The 21,591-nt window shown below is 41.9% G+C and overlaps 1 protein-coding gene across 15 annotated transcripts in view; it reads right to left on the minus strand.

The window, feature by feature from the left end:
- Window positions 1-21,591, minus strand: part of dlg3 (discs, large homolog 3 (Drosophila)) — a 399,427-nt gene that overhangs the window by 281,233 nt on the left and 96,603 nt on the right. The window contains exon 1 of one of the 15 annotated variants that reach the window (XM_061930679.1): window positions 2,147-2,953. The exons of 9 other annotated variants lie outside the window; for them this stretch is intronic. In XM_061930679.1, coding sequence (XP_061786663.1) covers window positions 2,147-2,539 — 393 coding nt within the window. In that variant the 5' untranslated portion in view covers window positions 2,540-2,953. Of the gene's footprint in view, window positions 1-1,765; window positions 1,787-2,146; window positions 2,954-21,591 lie in introns of those variants that run through there. 5 more of the 15 variants (XM_061930681.1, XM_072912494.1, XM_072912497.1 and 2 more) reach the window with 5 other exon arrangements.

The raw sequence follows: 21,591 nt of genomic DNA on the forward strand, positions 1-21,591 counted from the left end.
GACTGATGATAACAACCAAACCTAACCCCTAATAAAAGTCTCAATCAATCAATCAATCAATCAAAACACATTGGCCCTCCAAACACATTTGTTTCTCTCAATGTGGCCCCGAGTCTAAATATTTTCCCAGCTCTGTTACAGGATGTGGGTGGGGCTTGGCACCAGACTTAGATCTGATGGTTCGCCACAAAACTTTCAACTCTTATAACTCGCCTCCACAAAATTCCGATCTTGTTAAGAATTGGTACGCATGCGATGACACCCCGAAGGGCCGTATGGTAACAGGCCCAGGGCATAATACTACCACCACCATGTTTGACGGTAGGTATGGTGTTCCTGGGATTAAAGGCCTCACCTTTTCCTCCTAACATTCATTTTGGAGGAAAGTTCTGTGGTCAACCACATCCTCTGATGGTGGACTTGACTGCATGAGTCAACAAACAGAGGAGGGGGCGAGGGCCCTCTCAACGCTTTAATTCCATTTTACATCTGTCAGTGGACGCCATATTGAGGCGCTAAAAAACTACAACATGGCTGACGGGAACAAAACACGGTGGAAGGGGAAGGCACGTGAATAAGGACCGCCCACAAAACGGCGCATCCTGAAGGCTGGAACGTGGTCCTGAAACCATCATCTCTGCAACATTTTTGAGCAGAGAACCAGCATTACAGTACGATGTGAGCCAACTAGACCCTTACACAGATGCACATGAGATGTGCGGGTTCGATTCCCGTAGGTTACATTTCCCGAGGATGAACAGTTGGGGTTCTTTCTCCTCGTTCGAAGGGGAATATGCTTACGACCACACCGTCCCATTTAGTCTCTGAAAAGCACCAGTTCCATTGGCAGCAAAACAGGCCTAGCGCATAATACTACCACCACCATGCTTGACGGTAAGAATGGTGTTCCTGGGATTAAAGGCCTCATCTTTTCTCCTCCAAACACTCCGTCTGGAGGAAAGTTCTGTGGTCAACCACATCCTCTGATCTCTGATGGTGGACTTGACTGCATGAGTCAACAAACAGAGGACGGGGCGAGGGCCCTCTCAACGCTTTAATTCCATTTTACGTCTGTCAGTAGACGCCATATTGAGGCGCTAAAAACTACAACATGGCTGACGGGAACAAAACGCGGTGGAAGGGGAAGGCACGTGAATAAGGACCGCCCACAAAACGGCGCAACCTGAAGGCTGGAACGTGGTCCTGAAACCATCATCTCTGCAACATTTTTGAGTAAAGAACCAGCATTACAGTACGATGTGAGCCAACTAGACCCTTACACAGACGTGCGGGTTCGATTCCCGTAGGTCACGTTCCCCGAGGATGAGCGTTTGGGGTTCTTTTCTCCTGGTTTGGAGGGGCAGATGCTTGCCTCCACGCCGTCAGAGAGCGGCCTTCTTGCTCGCTCTCCACCGACTCCCTCCTCTTACGTAACCCAAACCGCCCCCCCCCCCCCCCCCCCCACGCCTCCCCGCCCCCGGCCGCCGCCACCTCCACCCTCTCGACACATCGCCAGCCTTTATTGGCTTATTTTCTCCGTTGCCTTTCCACCACATTTCGCCGCACGGGCTGGCGACAAAAAGAATAATAACTCAAACCCTTCCAAAAGAGCAACACCGACTGCTTACATAAGCACACCTTGTGGAAAATAAGAAGACGCATTTCCTGATCTGGAGCTGCGGCTCAGCTCAGGGACATCATTGAAAGCCCTCCATTTTGCCCCCCCCCCTCTCTCTCCCTCCCCCCGCTTTCTTCTCCTCCTCACCTTCATGCTCAAAATGCGGCGTAAGCGAGCGATGCGGCGGCCCCGCCGCTACACTGACACATACTCACGCACGTTCCTTCAATCTCCGCCTGGACAAGCCCTCCTCCCCCACTTGAGCTCACATACGTGCACCTTGCTTAATTAACGCTCGGCAGGCTCGTCACTCCCCTCCCCCCGGCTTCATTCACACTCCGTCCTCAAACACTGTAAGACGCTATAAGATGGCAGCCTGTCAATGGCGACCAATCATCGGCGTCTAATGAAGACACACACCAGCAACCTCCCTTTTTTACGTAACGCTTCCAGAGGACGGGCGAGGAGGTGGGGGGGGAGCAAAAATAGGTTTGAAAACAAAGTCACGGGTGAGGAAGAGGGGCCTACCTGTTCATACCACTCCCGGTTGGTGCAGGTGCACTCAGGCCACCATCCTCCTTGTCCGCCGGAGTTGTTGCCGTTCACTTTGGGCCCCCCTTTGGGTTGGCTCTTGGGGTTGGGGCCTCCAGGACCCCCGCCAGACATCATCTTGCCCTTACTTCTCCCTAAGGTGCCACCTCCTCCGCCTCCTCCTCCCCCGCCGCCGCCGCCTCCCATGTTGCCTCCTCCACCGGAGGCCGGCGCGGGCAAGGTTTGGCCTCCTCTGTACCCGGGCGGGTATCCGTAGGGCTCGGCCTGCCAGTCCCCGGCGTACGACGGGGCGTCCATCCTGCGCAGGGCGGCCATGCGGGTCACCTCATAACATTCTGGGCACTTGCAGCAGTGGTGGTGTTTGTGCATGCTGGCGCGCTCCCGTCTCCCTCACTCGGATGGCGGGCTGCGGCGGCGGCGGCGGCGGCGGGCTAGCGGACGCCTGCGGTAACCGCGCGAATGGCGGGGGCTTTTCGACCGATTTTCTCCTTCTTTTTTACCTCCCTCTTCCCGGTCAAATCCCGCTCTCCGAGTCACTCTTCTCTGGGAAAGGACGGCGAGGCGGAGGCGAGGATGCAGCAACGGGGGAAACAAAAATACAAAATGGGCACGTCGTCTTTGTCCTCTTGACGTAGAAGATCAAATATTCAAAATATATGATCGCACAATCAGAGACCAGCCCCGATGAGATGAGAATCCTCTTGGTTCACAGTGATGCGCATATAAATTCATATATATATATATATATGGAGATATATATATATATATATATATATATATATATGTTTTGCCTATATATTATATATATTTACACACACAAATACATATAAAAATATTATTATAAACTGACAAGCACAAATACGGATATGTACAAGGTTAATTGTATCTATATATATATATATAAATATATATATATATATATAAATAACTACAAGCGTGTGTACAAATATATATATAGATATATAAACAATATGTATAAATAAACGCTGTCCTTCGATGGAAAATCGTTGCTCTTCAATTCTTGGTATCTCGGCTCCAAAATGTCAAGTTTCGTCTCCTCCTGCGTGGACAAAAAAAAAAGGGGATATAGTTCTCCCAGCCTGCAGAGAGGAGCTGAGCGGTGATCGCCTCTCAGCCAGCTTGCCCTAGATGTGGATTATTCCCAGAGATGGGAGCGGAGCGAGGGGGGCGGGGGTCGAGCGAGAGAGGGAGAGAGAGAGAGGGCTGTGAGCGACGTAGCAGCATCCCTCTCGCCCTCTTCCGCCCCCCCACCCCCACGGGTACAGCCAATCGGCTGGCAGCGCCGCCGTCAGCGGCATCGGCGAGGGCGCTTCCTCCACTCGCTGCTCTTAAAGGTGCAGGCGCACCTTCACGTCACTCCTGTCTGCTCGGGCTGAAAATGGCACCGGCTCACGCACACACAGACATATATGTACACACACATATACAGTACATGCATATATAAAAGACATATAAGCACACATTAGGGCTGTACGGTATACTAGTAAAGTACTAATGAATCATAAACGGTACTATACCGCCTCGGAAAAATATCAGTTCCCTTTTTTCTTTTTAAACGGCGCGTCGTCACGTGGTGACGTTGCTGGTTTTACGAGCAGAGGAGCATGTTCGGCAGCGCACGCGCACGGAGTACTTACAAGCAGACACAGTGTGTAGACAGAAATGGGGAGAACGGACGCGTTTTGGCTTAAAAACTAAAGATAAAGGTGAAGTTATAACACGGAAACGCTTTAAAACATGGCGAGCGAGCTGGCGGCTAACTACTTCTAAATCACTAATCCTCGATTGCAATAATAAACATATGTTTAGTGTACCGTAGGATTTTCTGTTAAAATAAAGCCAATAATGACATTTTTTGTGGTCCCCTTTATAAAGAAATACAATCGAAATACATTTTGGTATCAGTACCAAAATATTGGTGTAGGTCAAATATATTACACATATATACATACATACGTATATTCATACATATAAATAAACATATATACATATAAATACACATATATACATATAAATAAAAATTTATACATATATATATATACAGCATACATAAATAAATAAAAAAGTGTATATACATATATATATATATACATACATTTTATATATATAAATATATATACATTTAATATATATATATAGGTATATATATATAAATATATATACACACACATTTAATATATATATATATACACACACATACATTTTATATATATATATATATATATTTAAGTATATATATATATTTAAGTATATATATATATGTATATATGTATATGTATATATACACATATATATATACATACACACATATACATACACACATACAGTATATATACATATATATACTGTATATAAAATGTGTGTATACATATATATATATATATACAGTATATATATATATAACATTTGTATATATATATAAAATGTGTATATATATATATATATATATATATATAAAATGTATATATAAAATGTATGTATATATACATGTATGTATATATACATATATATATATATATATATGTATATATGCATATGTATATACATTTTATTTATTTAAAAAAAACTATATATATATGTATATATATATATACATATATGTACATATATATACATATATACATTATATGTATATATATATATAAACACATATATACATATATATACACATATATATACATATATATGTATATATATATAAACATATATATACACATATATATGTATATATATATATATATACTGTACATAAAATGTGTGTGTGTATATATATATAAAATGTGTGTATATATATATATATATATATATAAAAAACATTTGTATGTATATATATGAAATGTGTATATATATATATATATATATATATATAAAATGTATATATACATATAAAATGTATGTTTGTGTGTATATATATATATATATATATATATATATATATATATATATATATATATATATATATATATACATACACATATATATATATACATTTTATTTATTTAAAAAAAATATATATATAAAATATATATGTATATATATATATATATATACACATCAATCAATCAATCAATGTTTATTTATATAGCCCTAAATCACAAGTGTCTCAAAGGGCTGCACAAGCCACAACGACATCCTCGGTACAGATCCCATATAAGGGCAAGGAAAAACTCACCCCAGTGGGACGTCGTATATACATATATATACACATATATATATATACACACACATATATATATATATATATATATTTATATATATATATATATATATATATCTACTGAAATTGTGAGCAAATGTGCTGGGTCAAAAGTATACATACAGCAATGTTAATATTTGCTTACATGTCCCTTGGCAAGTTTCACTGCAATAAGGCACTTTTGGTAGCCATCCACAAGCTTCTGCTTGAATTTTTGACCACTCCTCTTGACAAAATTGGTGCAGTTCAGCTAAATGTGTTGGTTTTCTGATATGGACTTGTTTCTTCAGCATTGTCCACACGTTTAAGTCAGGACTTTGGGAAGGCCATTCTAAAACCTTCATTCTAGCCTGATTTACCCATTTACTTTACCACTTTTGACGTGTGTTTGGGGTCATTGTCCTGTTGGAACACCCAACTGTGCCCAAGACCCAACCTCCGGGCTGATGATTTTAGGTTGTCCTGAAGAATTTGGAGGTAATCCTCCTTTTTCATTGTCCCATTTACTCTCTGTAAAGCACCAGTTCCATTGGCAGCAAAACAGGCCCAGAGCATAATACTACCACCACCATGCTTGACGGTAGGCATTGTGTTCCTGGGATTAAAGATGATATTATGTGTAAACTTTTGACCACGACTGTAGTCAAATATGTGATGGGGCATTTTGCAATCTTTGCGGAGCACTGCTAGTCTGCACCAGACTGAGGCAGAAGGAGTTCAAGACCAGCCAAGAGTGTTAAAGTAATATCCAAACGGCCGACATGTATCCATGAAAATATGGGAAAGCTGCTGATGGTGTGTTTGACGGAGAAGGAAGGAGATACCGTAGAAGTCTACCCTCCAATGTAAATGCTGTACATTATTGGTACATACCTTCATAAAACTACTGTACCGTTTTTTTGGACCATAGGGCACACCGGATTAAAAGGCTCACTGCCAATGAGCAGGTCTGTTCAGGTCTATATTCATACATAGGGCACACCGGAATATAAGGTGCATTAAATGGATCGTATTGGGATTGTTTTTCTACATTTAAAACACTTCCTTGTGGTCTACTTAACATGTAATGGTGGTTCTTTGGTCAAAATGTTGCATAAATTATGTTTACACGTCTACACGTATCTCTTATGTTTGACTGCCATCTACTGGTCACACTTATCATTACACCGTGTACCAAATAAAATTGCTTTCGAGGTCGGTAAGCAAAACCAGAAGTATTCTGTACGTCCGGCGCACCGGGTTATAAGGCGCACTGCCGATGAATGGTGTATGTTCAATCTTTTTTCATATACAGGTAAAAGCCAGTAAATTAGAATATTTTGAAAAACTTGATTTATTTCAGTAATTGCATTCAAAAGGTGTAACTTGTACATTATATTTATTCATTGCACACAGACTGATGCATTCAAATGTTTATTTCATTTAATTTTGATGATTTGAAGTGGCAACAAGTGAAAATCCAAAATTCCGTGTGTCACAAAATTAGAATATTACTTAATGCTAATACAAAAAATGGATTTTTAGAAATGTTGGCCAACTGAAAAGTATGAAAATGAAAAATATGAGCATGTACAATACTCAATACTTGGTTGGAGCTCCTTTTGCTTCAATTACTGCGCTAATGCGGCGTGGCATGGAGTCGATGAGTTTCTGGCACTGCTCAGGTGTTATGAGAGCCCAGGTTGCTCTGATAGTGGCCTTCAACTCTTCTGCGTTTTTGGGTCTGGCATTCTGCATCTTCCTTTTCACAATACCCCACAGATTTTCTATGGGGCTAAGGTCAGGGGAGTTGGCGGGCCAATTTAGAACAGAAATACCATGGTCCGTAAACCAGGCACGGGTAGATTTTGCGCTGTGTGCAGGCGCCAAGTCCTGTTGGAACTTGAAATCTCCATCTCCATAGAGCAGGTCAGCAGCAGGAAGCATGAAGTGCTCTAAAACTTGCTGGTAGACGGCTGCGTTGACCCTGGATCTCAGGAAACAGAGTGGACCGACACCAGCAGATGACATGGCACCCCAAACCATCACCCAACCATGCAAATTTTGCATTTCCTTTGGAAATCGAGGTCCCAGAGTCTGGAGGAAGACAGGAGAGGCACAGGATCCACGTTGCCTGAAGTCTAGTGTAAAGTTTCCACCATCAGTGATGGTTTGGGGTGCCATGTCATCTGCTGGTGTCGGTCCACTCTGTTTCCTGAGATCCAGGGTCAACGCAGCCGTCTACCAGCACGTTTTAGAGCACTTCATGCTTCCTGCTGCTGACCTGCTCTATGGAGATGGAGATTTCAAGTTCCAACAGGACTTGGCGCCTGGACACAGCGCAAAATCTACCCGTGCCTGGTTTACGGACCATGGTATTTCTGTTCTAAATTGGCCCGCCAACTCCCCTGACCTTAGCCCCATAGAAAATCTGTGGGGTATTGTGAAAAGGAAGATGCAGAATGCCAGACCCAAAAACGCAGAAGAGTTGAAGGCCACTATCAGAGCAACCTGGGCTCTCATAACACCTGAGCAGTGCCAGAAACTCATCGACTCCATGCCACGCCGCATTAACGCAGTAATTGAGGCAAAAGGAGCTCCAACCAAGTATTGAGTATTGTACATGCTCATATTTTTCATTTTCATACTTTTCAGTTGGCCAACATTTCTAAAAATCCCTTTTTTGTATTAGCCTTAAGTAATATTCTAATTTTGTGACACACGGAATTTTGGATTTTCATTTGTTGCCACTTCAAATCATCAAAATTAAATGAAATAAACATTTGAATGCATCAGTCTGTGTGCAATGAATAAATATAATGTACAAGTTACACCTTTTGAATGCAATTACTGAAATAAATCAAGTTTTTCAAAATATTCTAATTTACTGGCTTTTACCTGTATAAGGCGCACCGGATTACAAGGCGCATTAAAGGAGTCATATTTATTTATTTTTTTCTAAATGTAAAAGACTTCATTGTGGTCTACATAACATGTAATGGTGGTTCTTTGGTCAAAATGTTGCATAGATGATGTTTTACACATCATCTTCAAGTTGCTTCAGGATGCACCCATTTGTGAGCAGTCTTATTTACATGCCTACACTTTGACAGCGTCTTCTACCCGTCATTTCTATCGTACTGGTAGTTTTTTAGTGCTTCCATAGCGGGTCTACTGACAGACATAAGTTAGAACTGTAAACTACTTTATATTAGAAATGGCAACAGCGGACGGTGAATGTCCCACAACAAGAGGTTAGAGAAAAAGGAGGAGCTCATTGACTACATTGGTGGACGTGCGCACATTTTCAGGACTTATGCAGATCCCAAATAGACATCAGCAGGTACTAATAGGGAAGAAAAGTTGTTTTTGCATAATATTGTGAAACAAAACGCCAGGTAATATGTCTGCTAATAGGTGCCATTTTGCGGTCCTTATACACACACCATAGTAATACTTGTATGTTGAAGCACAGTACGTCTGACTATGGTAGCCATAAAGCTCCGACAATCCATCCAGCGGCTTTGTACCTTACCAAAGTACCACTAAAATATTTTGACACATTTTTGAGCACTGTGTGTAATGTTCTATATTCTCAATGAAACATCAAAGTTTTGGTGTTGCTTGCTACATTTATTCAATCAATCAATGTTTACTTCTATAGCCCTAAATCACGAGTGTCTCAAAGGGCTGCACAAGCCACAACGACATCCTCGGCTCAGATCCCACATCAGGGCAAGAAAAAACTCAACCCAATGGGATGACAATGAGAAACCTTGGAGGGGACCGCAGATGTGGGGACCCTCCCCCGCCCTCCCTGGGCGACCGGTGCAATGGACGTCGAGTGGATCTAGCATAATATTGTGAGAGTCCAGTCCATAGTGGATCTAGTATAATATTGTGAGAGTCCAGTCCATAGTGGATCTAACATAATATTGTGAGAGTCCAGTCCATAGTGGATCTAGCATAATATTGTGAGAGTCCAGTCCATAGTGGATCTAACATAATAGTGTGAGAGTCCAGTACATAGTGGATCTAACATAATATTGTGAGAGTCCAGTCCATAGTGGATCTAGCATAATATTGTGAGAGTCCAGTCCATAGTGGATCTAGTATAATATTGTGAGAGTCCAGTCCATAGTGGATCTAGCATAATAGTGTGAGAGTCCAGTCCATAGTGGGTCTAGCATAATATTGTGAGAGTCCAGTCCATAGTGGATCTAACATAATATTGAGAGAGTCCAGTCCATAGTGGATCTAACATAATATTGTGAGAGTCCAGTCCATAGTGGATCTAGCAAAATATTGTGAGAGTCCAGTCCATAGTGGATCGAACATAATATTGTGAGAGTCCAGTCCATAGTGGATCTAACATAATTGTGTGAGAGTCCAGTCCATAGTGGATCTAGCATAATATTGTGAGAGTCCAGTCCATAGTGGATCTAGCATAATATTGTGAGAGTCCAGTCCATAGTGGATCTAACATAATATTGTAAGAGTCCAGTCCATAGTGGATCTAACATAATATTGTGAGAGTCCAGTCCATAGTGGATCTAGCATAATAGTGAGAGAGTCCAGTCCATAGTGGATCTTGCATAATATTGTGAGAGTCCAGTCCATAGTGGATCTAACATAATATTGTGAGAGTCCAGTCCATAGTGGATCTAGCAAAATATTGTGAGAGTCCAGTCCATAGTGGATCGAACATAATATTGTGAGAGTCCAGTCCATAGTGGATCTAACATAATTGTGTGAGAGTCCAGTCCATAGTGGATCTAGCATAATATTGTGAGAGTCCAGTCCATAGTGGATCTAGCATAATATTGTGAGAGTCCAGTCCATAGTGGATCTAACATAATATTGTGAGAGTCCAGTCCATAGTGGATCTAGCATAATAGTGAGAGAGTCCAGTCCATAGTGGATCTAACATAATTGTGTGAGAGTCCAGTCCATAGTGGATCTAGCATAATATTGTGAGAGTCCAGTCCATAGTAGATCTAGCATAATATTGTGAGAGTCCAGTCCATAGTGGATCTAACATAATATTGTGAGAGTCCAGTCCATAGTGGATCTAGCATACTATTGTGAGAGTCTCGTCCATAGTGGATCTAACATAATATTGTGAGAGTCTAGTCCATAGTGGATCTAGCATACTATTGTGAGAGTCTCGTCCATAGTGGATCTAACATAATATTGTGAGAGTCCAGTCCATAGTGGATGTAGCATACTATTGTGAGAGTCTAGTCCATAGTGGATCTAGCATACTATTGTGAGAGTCTAGTCCATAGTGGATCTAACATAATATTGTGAGAGTCCAGTCCATAGTGGATCTAACATAATATTGTGAGAGTCCAGTCCATAGTGGATCTAGCATACTATTGTGAGTCTAGTCCATAGTGGATCTAACATAATATTGTGAGAGTCCAGTCCATAGTGGATCTTGCATAATATTGTGAGAGTCCAGTCCATAGTGGATCTAACATAATAGTGTGAGAGTCCAGTCCATAGTGGATCTAGCATAATATTGTGAGAGTCCAGTCCATAGTGGATCTAGCATAATATTGTGAGAGTCCAGTCCATAGTGGATCTAACAACATTATTGAACAGGCGTCAACCTGCAGTCCACAAGTATCAGGTATATGTGACTGCTATCTACTGGTCACACTTATCATTTCATCGTGTACCAAATGCTTCGAGGTCGGTGAGCACAACCAGAATTAATCTGTACATTAGGCGCACCGGGTTATAAGGCGCACTGTATTAGAAATGGCAATAGTGGAGGATGAATGTCCCATAACAAGAAGAGAGAGAAAAAGAAGAAGCTTCTGGCTACATTGTCGACACGGACTACAAAGGCGGACGCACGCACATTTTTAGGACTTATGCAGATCCCAAATACAGATCAGCAGGTACCAGAAGGTAAGAAAAGTTGCTTTTGCATAATATTGCGAAACAAAACGCCAGATAATATGTCTTACCTTATACACACACCATAATAATACTCCTATGTTTAATGCGCCGACAATCCATCAAACGGTGCAGCTTCACAGCTTACCAATGTCATACTAAAAACATTTTGACAGATTTTTGAGCGCCGTGTGTAACGTTCTATATTTTCAATGGAACATTTAAAGTTTTGGTGTTGTTTACTGCCATCATATTGCAGTCTACACGTATCTCTTATGTGTGATTGCCATCTACTGGTCACACTTATCATTACACTACGTACCAAATAAAATTGCTCCGAGGTCGGTAAGCACAACCAGAATTATGCCGTACATTAGGCGCAACGGGTTACAAGGCGCACTGTCGATTTTTGAGAACTTGAAAGGATCTCAAGTGCGCCTTATAGTCCGAAAAATATACTAACAGATATTGTGTCAGCTTTGTATTGTAGAAGTACCGTATTTTCCGCACCATAAGGCGCCCTGGGTTAAAAGCCGCGCCTTCAATGAACGGCAAATTTCAAAACTTTGTCCACCTATAAGCCGCCCCGTGTTGTAAGCCGCATCTAACTGCGCTAAAGGAATGTCAAAAAAACAGTCAGATAGGTCAGTCAAACTTTAATAATATATTAAAAACCAGCGTTCTAACAACTCTGTTCACTCCCAAAATGTACGCAAATGTGCAATCACAAACATAGTCAAATTCAAAATAGTGCAGAGCAATAGCAACATAATGTTGCTCGAACGTTAATGTCACAACACACAAAATAAACATAACGCTCACTTTCTGAAGTTATTCTTCATTCATAAATCCCTCGAATTCTTCTCCTTCGTTGTCCGAATTGAAAAGTTGGGCGAATGTGGGATCCAAAATGTCGTCTGGCGCTGTCTCCCTGCCTCCCTGTCTTGGTGAACGTCACGTGTGTTCGCCTTCTGTCATCCACTGTTCCCACGCAGTTAGCAGTCTAGCTTCGAATGCCCTGTTGACACCAATATCTAGCGGCTGGAGGTCTTTTGTCAATCCACCCGGAATGACGGCGAGTATTGAATTAAGCGCGTAAGCGTGTCTCTTAATGTGATGTTATGAGCTAGCAAATATAACAACTACACTACCCAGCATGCAACGATAGTGACGAGCATGCGCGGTAGCCCTGAGAAGCGTTGTTGTATGCTGGCAGTTAGAATGTGGTTATGAGCACGCTGTGAGTAAACGTTGAGAACTCAGTTAACACGCCTCGTCTGCATTATTTATAATTAGACAGACAACACACTTAATAGGAGCCATTTTGGGGTCTTTACATAAACACACAAATGGAAATGAAACGTCACATATCCCAGCATGCACCGCGCGCTTCTTCTACGGGGAAAAAAGATGGCGGCTGTTTACCGAAGTTGCGAGACCGAAACTTTATGAAAATGAATCTTAATATTTATCCATATATAAAGCGCACCGGGTTATAAGGCGCACTGTCAGCTTTTGAGAAAATTTGTGGTTTTTAGGTGCGCCTTATAGTGCGGAAAATACGGTATATTATTACATTTCAGATTTTTCTTATTACATACCAATTTAATCTTACATTGTTACTGTTGTCTTCTTCCCATGTAATAATAGAATAAAAATATGAATACGATTGTTTAACTGTGTGTCAAAAATAATAATGTTCAGTTACACATTTAGATTACACGGTCTAGCTCCAGCCTATCTTGTGGATTGCATTGTACCATATGTCCCGGCAAGAAATCTGCATTCAAAGAACTCCGGCTTATTAGTGATTCCCAGAGCCCAAAAAAAGTCTGCGGGCTATAGAGCGTTTTCTATTCGGGCTCCAGTACTATGGAATGCCCTCCCGGTAACAGTTAGAGATGCTACCTCAGTAGAAGCATTTAAGTCCCATCTTAAAACTCATTTGTGTACTCTAGCCTTTAAATCAGGGGTGTCAAACTCAAATACAGAGTGGGCCAAAATTTAAAACTGAACAAAGCCGCTGGCCAAGGTTGAACAAATTAACCTTTTAATAGGGACCCAAACAAGTTTTGCATTGAATATTGAACAAGCAAGACTTATATAACTTTATAGTGACATGCAAAATCCAGTTTCAAATAATAATCTTAATAATTAAAAAATATCAATGGCATATCAAATACAATTTAAATAAAAATTGAATGCCTCTTTTCTATTTACAGCCTTCTGAGGTAAATATCAACATTAACTTTTTCCACAGGCTAATACATTTGAAAATAAAATAACAATGAATAAACCAACCATTCAGGACTTTAAACTGCTCAGTTTGCAACACACTGATCTAATCTGATGTGCCCAAGCCAGATACCTGCCATCTTTTCTTGGATGCTAGTTCATTAATGTCGGGGCTCAGGCTTTGAGCTGAGGCAACCTTCATTATCGAACGAAGGTGTCCATCAGTCATTATATCTCGTAGTCCATCCGGACCACAGTCTTGGGGGCATGCCTTTAAGGCACTGCATTAATTTAACGTCCTCTACGAGCTGTCGTCACGTCCGCTTTTCATCCATTCTAACAACGTGCCGGCCCAGTCACAAGATATGTGCGGCTGCTGTACGCACATAAACACAACAGAACAAATACCCAGAACCCTTTGCAGCACTAACTCTTCCGGGACGCCACAAAATACACCCCCGCTACCACCAAACCCCGCCCCCCACACACACACCTTGTAGCGTCCCGGAAAAGTCAGTGCTGCAAAGGGTTCTGGGTATTTGTTCTGTTGTGTTTATGTTGTGGAACGGTGCGGATGTTCTCCCGAAATGTGTTTGTCATTCCTGTTTCGTGTGGGTTCACAGTGTGGCGCATATTTCTAACAGTGTTAAAGTTGTTTTTTACGGGCACCCTCAGTGTAACCTGTATCGCTGTTGATAAAGTATGCGTTGCATTCACTTGTGTGTGCGTGCAGCAGCCGCACATATTATGTGACTGGGCCAGCACTTGTTGGACTGGATGAAAAGGCCAGAGTTTGACAAACATGCTTTAAATAGACCCCCTTTTTAGACCAGTTGATCTGCCGTTTCTTTTATTTTCTCCTCTGCCCCCCTCTCCCTTGTGGAGGGGGGTGGGGGGGGGGGGGGCAAGGGGGGGGGGGGGGGGCACAGGTCCGGTGGCCATGGATGAAGTGCTGGCTGTCCAGAGTCGGGACCCGGGGTGGACCGCTCGCCTGTGCATCGGTTGGGGACATCTCTGCGCTGCTGACCCGTCTCCGCTCGAGATGGTCTCCTGCTGGTCTCCTGCTGGCCCCACTATGAACTGGACTCTTACTATTATGTTAGATCCATAAGGGAGGAGGGGTTACCCACATCTGCTTCTCATAGTCATTCTCATCGACGTCCCACTGGGTTGTGAGTTTTTCTTTGCCTTTATGTGGGCGCTGAACCGCGGATGTCGTTGTGGCTTGTGCAGCCCTTTGAGACACTTGTGATTTAGGGCTATATAAATAAACACTGATTGATTGATTGATATGTGACATTAAAGCCGATGCACGCACCGAACCGGCGGGAAAAAAACAAACAACACCCACGCTTGCATCCCGAACCCTGGTGTAGGGAAGGGTGGGGGTGAGAGCGAACCAAACCAAAACCAAAAAGCTCCTTTTTTACGGTGATGACATCGACGCACGTGTACAAAGGCAACAAGATTACACGCTCGGGGCTGCGGAGTGGGCGGACGGACGGACTGAGCGTGTGCGAGCGGAGAGAGACCATCTTTGCAGTCGTGCATGAAGCACACTTTTTTGGGGGGAGGGGGCAGCGTCCTCATTACAGCCCTGCGTGCAAGCGGCGTTAAGGGGATGGCATGGAGGAGTTGATGCGGCGAGCCTCCCCGCGGACTTGACACCATGGAGGGTCGGGTGCCACCCTCCTGGTAGACTTGACACCATGGTGGGTCGGGTGCCACCCTCCTGGTAGACTTGACACCATGGTGGGTCGGCGCCACCCTCCTGGTAGACTTGACACCATGGTGGGTCGGTGCCACCCTCCTGGTAGACTTAACACCATGGTGGGTCGGCGCCACCTTCCTGGTAGACGTGACAACATGGTGGGTCGCGCCGCCCTCATGACACCATGGTGGGTCGGCGCCGCCCTCCTGGTAGACTTGACACCATGGTGGATCGGTGCCACCCTCCTGGTAGACTTGACACCATGGTGGGTCGAGTCCCGCCCTCCGGGTAGACTTGACACCACGGTGGGTCGGGTGCCACCCTCCTGGTAGTCTTGACACCATGGTGGGTCGGGTGCCACCCTCCTGGTAGACTTGCGGGTTTTTATTTTTATTTTGTCATAAAGAAATACAATCATGTGTGCTTACGGACTGTATCCCTGCAGACTGCATTGATCTATATTGATATATAATGTATATATTGTGTATTTTATGTTGATTTAATACAAATAAAAAAAATTATTGTGCGGACCGGTACCCATCGGTCCGCGGCCCGGTGGTTGGGGACCACTGCCCTATATGACACACCTGTGTATATTAAACACATACTGTACACCCTATATGACACACCTGTGTATATTAAACACATACTGTACATCCTATATGACACACCTGTGTATATTAAACACATACTGTACACCCTATATGACACACCTGTGTATATTAAACACATAATGTACATCCTATATGACACACCTGTGTATATTAAACACATACTGTACACCCTATATGACACACCTGTGTATATTAAACACATACTGTACACCCTATATGACACACCTGTGTATATTAAACACATACTGTACACCCTATATGACACACCTGTGTATATTAAACACATACTGTACACCCTATATGACACACCTGTGTATATTAAACACATACTGTACATCCTATATGACACACCTGTGTATATTAAACACATACTGTATATCCTATATGACACACCTGTGTATATTAAACACATACTGTACATCCTATATGACACACCTGTGTATATTAAACACATACTGTACACCCTATATGACACACCTGTGTATATTAAACACATACTGTACACCCTATATGACACACCTGTGTATATTAAACACATACTGTACACCCTATATGACACACCTGTGTATATTAAACACATACTGTACACCCTATATGACACACCTGTGTATATTAAACACATACTGTACACCCTATATGACACACCTGTGTATATTAAACACATACTGTACACCCTATATGACACACCTGTGTATATTAAACACATACTGTACACCCTATATGACACACCTGTGTATATTAAACACATACTGTACACCCTATATGACACACCTGTGTATATTAAACACATACTGTACACCCTATATGATACACCTGTGTATATTAAACACATACTGTACACCCTATATGACACACCTGTGTATATTAAACACATACTGTACACCCTATATGACACACCTGTGTATATTAAACACATACTGTACACCCTATATGACACACCTGTGTATATTAAACACATACTGTACACCCTATATGACACACCTGTGTATATTAAACACATAATGTACACCCTATATGACACACCTGTGTATATTAAACACATACTGTACACCCTATATGACACACCTGTGTATATTAAACACATAATGTACATCCTATATGACACACCTGTGTATATTAAACACATACTGTACACCCTATATGACACACCTGTGTATATTAAACACATACTGTACACCCTATATGACACACCTGTGTATATTAAACACATACTGTACACCCTATATGACACACCTGTGTATATTAAACACATACTGTACACCCTATATGACACACCTGTGTATATTAAACACATACTGTACACCCTATATGACACACCTGTGTATATTAAACACATACTGTACATCCTATATGACACACCTGTGTATATTAAACACATACTGTATATCCTATATGACACACGTGTATCTTAAACACATACTGTACATCCTATATGACACACCTGTGTATATTAAACACATACTGTACATCCTATATGACACACCTGTGTATATTAAACACATACTGTACATCCTATATGACACACCTGTGTATCTTAAACACATACTGTACATCCTATATGACACACCTGTGTATATTAAACACATACTGTACACCCTATATGACACACCTGTGTATATTAAACACATACTGTACATCCTATATGACACACCTGTGTATATTAAACACATACTGTACATCCTATATGACACACCTGTGTATATTAAACACATACTGTATATCCTATATGACACACGTGTATCTTAAACACATACTGTACATCCTATATGACACACCTGTGTATATTAAACACATACTGTACATCCTATATGACACACATGTATATTAACATGATGATGAGTTTGACACCTGTGTTTTATACTATTAAAATATTGTATTTATAATAAATAATAATCACGGTCATGCCGGAACCAATTAACAGCAAAAAGGAGGGACTGCTGTACACCAATTTGTTTTGTCCCCTATAGCACAAAGCTAAGATGTGGATGTTGTGTTCCCATCGTTGACTATATGACGAGTGTTGGATTATTTTGAGCATATTTAATGCCCAAAATGCATCGGTGGGGAAGAAGCGTGTGCACGCGTGTAGTTGAACATCAAGATGATATACCTTTTGTCACAAAGTCATCCTGAGTGACTCACAGCCTTCAACCCTTGATCAACACCGCGCCCAATTAAGCAGCTCAGACCGGTGCAGGTGATTTATCTTGCAAAATGAAAGCGGTGACCTCTGACCCGCGCCTTGACAAACGGTAGAGAAAAAAACAAAATAAAAAAAAATACAAATAAAAAAAGGAGGCCGGCATGTGATTTATGACATGAGGACGGACGGAACCATGCCTCTTCTGCACTGCCTTGCAGCCAGCTGCGCACAATCCGCTCAGCATTAGCTCGCACAGCCCCTTGTTACATAAACCCACCTGGACACACACACACACACACACACACACACACACACACACACACACGCACACACGCACACACGCACACACACGAGCTATCGTAACGAGCATTACAACCCCCAACCGTCATTTCGAGGCATCTCTCTATGTGACTACTCCTTGTGTCACCTGACAGGATGCGGCTCCTTATAAGGCAAGGCGGAAGTGAGGGCGTCTTAAAGGGGAAGCTCCCGTCCAACTTTCCCCTGTAGACTCGGCGGCTTGCAACACACACAAGACTGGTTGCATCCCTGCAGCATCTGGCACTGACGGGTGACGGTGGCCTAGTGGTTAAAGTGTCCGCCCTGAGATCGGTAGGTCGTGAGTTCAAACCCCGGCCGAGTCATACCAAAGACTATAAAAATGGGACCCATTACTTCCCTGCTTGGCACTCAGCATCAAGGGTTGAAATTGGGGATTAAATCACCAAAAATTATTCACGAGCGCAGCCACTGGTGCTGCTCACTGCTCCCCTCACCTCCCAGGGGGTGAACAAGGGGATGGGTCGAATGCAGAGGACACATTTCACCACACCTAGTGTGTGTGACAATCATTGGTAACTTTAACTTAAAGATGACAGGAATGGACGACTATTTTTGGTAATCTAAAGTCAAAATGCTCGCCAAAGATCCTATAGATGACAGGAGTGGGTGACTATTTTTGATGATCTAAAGTTAAAATGCTCGCCAAAGATCCTATCGATGACAGGAGTGGGTGACTATTTTTGGTCATCTGCAGTTAAAATGCTCATCAAAGATCCTATAGATGACAGGAGTGGGTGACTATTTTTGGTGATCTAAAGTCAAAATGCTCGCCAAAGATCCTATGGATGACAGGAGTGGGTGACTATTTTTGGTGATCTAAAGTCAAAATGCTCGCCAAAGATCCTATAGATGACAGGAGTGGGCGACTATTTTTGGTCATCTACAGTCAAAATGCTCATCAAAGATCCTATAGATGACAGGAGTGGGTGACTATTTTTGGTCATCTATAGTCAAAATTCTCACCAAAGATCCTATAGATGACAGGAGTGGGCGACTATTTTTGGTCATCTACAGTCAAAATGCTCGCCAAAGATCCTATAGATGACAGGAGTGGGCGACTATTTTTGGTCATCTAAAGTCAAAATGCTTGCCAAAGATCCTATAGATGACAGGAGTGGGCGACTATTTTTGGTCATCTACAGTCAAAATGCTCGTCAAAGATCCTATAGATGACAGGAGTGTGCGACTATTTTTGGTCATCTACAGCCAACATGCTCATCAAAGATCCTATAGGTGACAGGAGTGGGCGACTATTTTTGGTCATCTAAAGTCAAAATGCTCGCCAAAGATCCTATAGATGACAGGAGTGGGCGACTATTTTTGGTCATCTACAGTCAAAATGCTCATCAAAGATCCTATAGATGACAGGAGTGGGTGACTATTTTTGGTCATCTATAGTCAAAATTCTCACCAAAGATCCTATAGATGACAGGAGTGGGCGACTATTTTTGGTCATCTAAATTCAAAATGCTCCCCAAAGATCCTATAGATGACAGGAGTGGGCGACTATTTTTGGTCATCTAAAGTCAAAATGCTTGCCAAAGATCCTATAGATGACAGGAGTGGGCGACTATTTTTGGTCATCTACAGTCAAAATGCTCGTCAAAGATCCTATAGATGACAGGAGTGTGCGACTATTTTTGGTCATCTACAGCCAACATGCTCATCAAAGATCCTATAGGTGACAGGAGTGGGCGACTATTTTTGGTCATCTAAAGTCAAAATGCTCGCCAAAGATCCTATAGATGACAGGAGTGGGCGACTATTTTCGGTCATTTACAGTCAAAATGCTCATCAAAAATCCTATAGATGACAGGAGTGGGCGACTATTTTTGGTAATCTAAAGTCAAAATGCTCGCCAAAGATCCTATAGATGACAGGAGTGGGCGACTATTTTTGGTCATCTACAGTCAAAATGTTCATCAAAGATCCTATAGATGACAGGAGTGGGCGACTATTTTTGGTCATCTAAAGTCAAAATGCTCGCCAAAGATCCTATAGATGACAAGAGTGGGCGACTATTTTCGGTCATTTACAGTCAAAATGCTCATCAAAAATCCTATAGATGACAGGAGTGGGCGACTATTTTTGATCATCTAAAGTCAAAATGCTCGCCAAAGATCCTATAGATGACAGGAGTGGGCGACTATTTTTGATAATCTAAAGTCAAAATGCTCGCCAAAGATCCTATAGATGACAGGAGTGGGCGACTATTTTTGGTCATCTAAAGTCAAAATGCTCGTCAAAGAGTCTACTGCAAAAACACCAGTAAATGATTCTTTATATGAGAGAAGCGCTCTGCTGTTTTTAAGCATCTACTGCAAAAAAGTTAGTCCAAGATCCTCCTACTGACAGGAACACTGCTCTTTTTAAGAGTCTACTGCAAAAACACCGGTCAAAGATTCTCTATGCGAGAGAAGCGCTCTGCTGTTTTAGTCCAAGATCCTCAAAATAAAGAAACACTGCCATTTTTAAGCATCTACTGCAAAAATGTTAGTCCAAGACCCTCTTAATGACAGGAACACTCTGCTCTTTCCAAAAGTCTACTGCAAAAACACCAGTCAAAGATTATATCTGTGAGAGAAGTGCTCTGCTGTTTTTAAGTATCTACTGTAAACATTTTAATCCAAGATCCTCTTAATGAAAGAAACACTCTGCCTTTTTTAAGCATCTACTGCAAAAATGTTAGTCCAAGACCCTCTTAATGACAGGAACACTCTGCTCTGTCTAAGAATCTACTGCAAAAACACCAGTCAAAGATTCTCTATACGAGAAGCGCTCTGCTGTTTTTTAGCATCTGTTGTAAAAATGTTAGTCCAAGATCCTCAAAATAAAGAAACACTCTGCCTTTTTAAGCATCTACTGCAAAAATGTTAGTCCAAGACCCTCTTAATGACAGGAACACTCTGCTCTTTCCAAAAGTCTACTCCAAAAACACCAGTCAAAGATTATTTATTTGTTGTGAGAGAAGCGCTCTGCTGTTTTTAAGCATCTACTGTAAAAATGTTAGTCCAAGATCCTCAAAATAAAGAAACACTCTGCCATTTTTAAGCATCTACTGCAAAAATGTTAGTCCAAGACCCTCTTAATGACAGGAACACTCTGCTCTTTCCAAAAGTCTACTCCAAAAACACCAGTCAAAGATTATTTATTTGTTGTGAGAGAAGCGCTCTGCTGTTTTTAAGCATCTACTGTAAAAATGTTAGTCCAAGATCCTCAAAATAAAGAAACACTCTGCCATTTTTAAGCATCTACTGCAAAAATGTTAGTCCA

The sequence above is a fragment of the Nerophis lumbriciformis genome, linkage group LG36 (genome assembly GCF_033978685.3).
Source record: "Nerophis lumbriciformis linkage group LG36, RoL_Nlum_v2.1, whole genome shotgun sequence".
NCBI classification, from domain to species: domain Eukaryota; kingdom Metazoa; phylum Chordata; class Actinopteri; order Syngnathiformes; family Syngnathidae; genus Nerophis; species Nerophis lumbriciformis.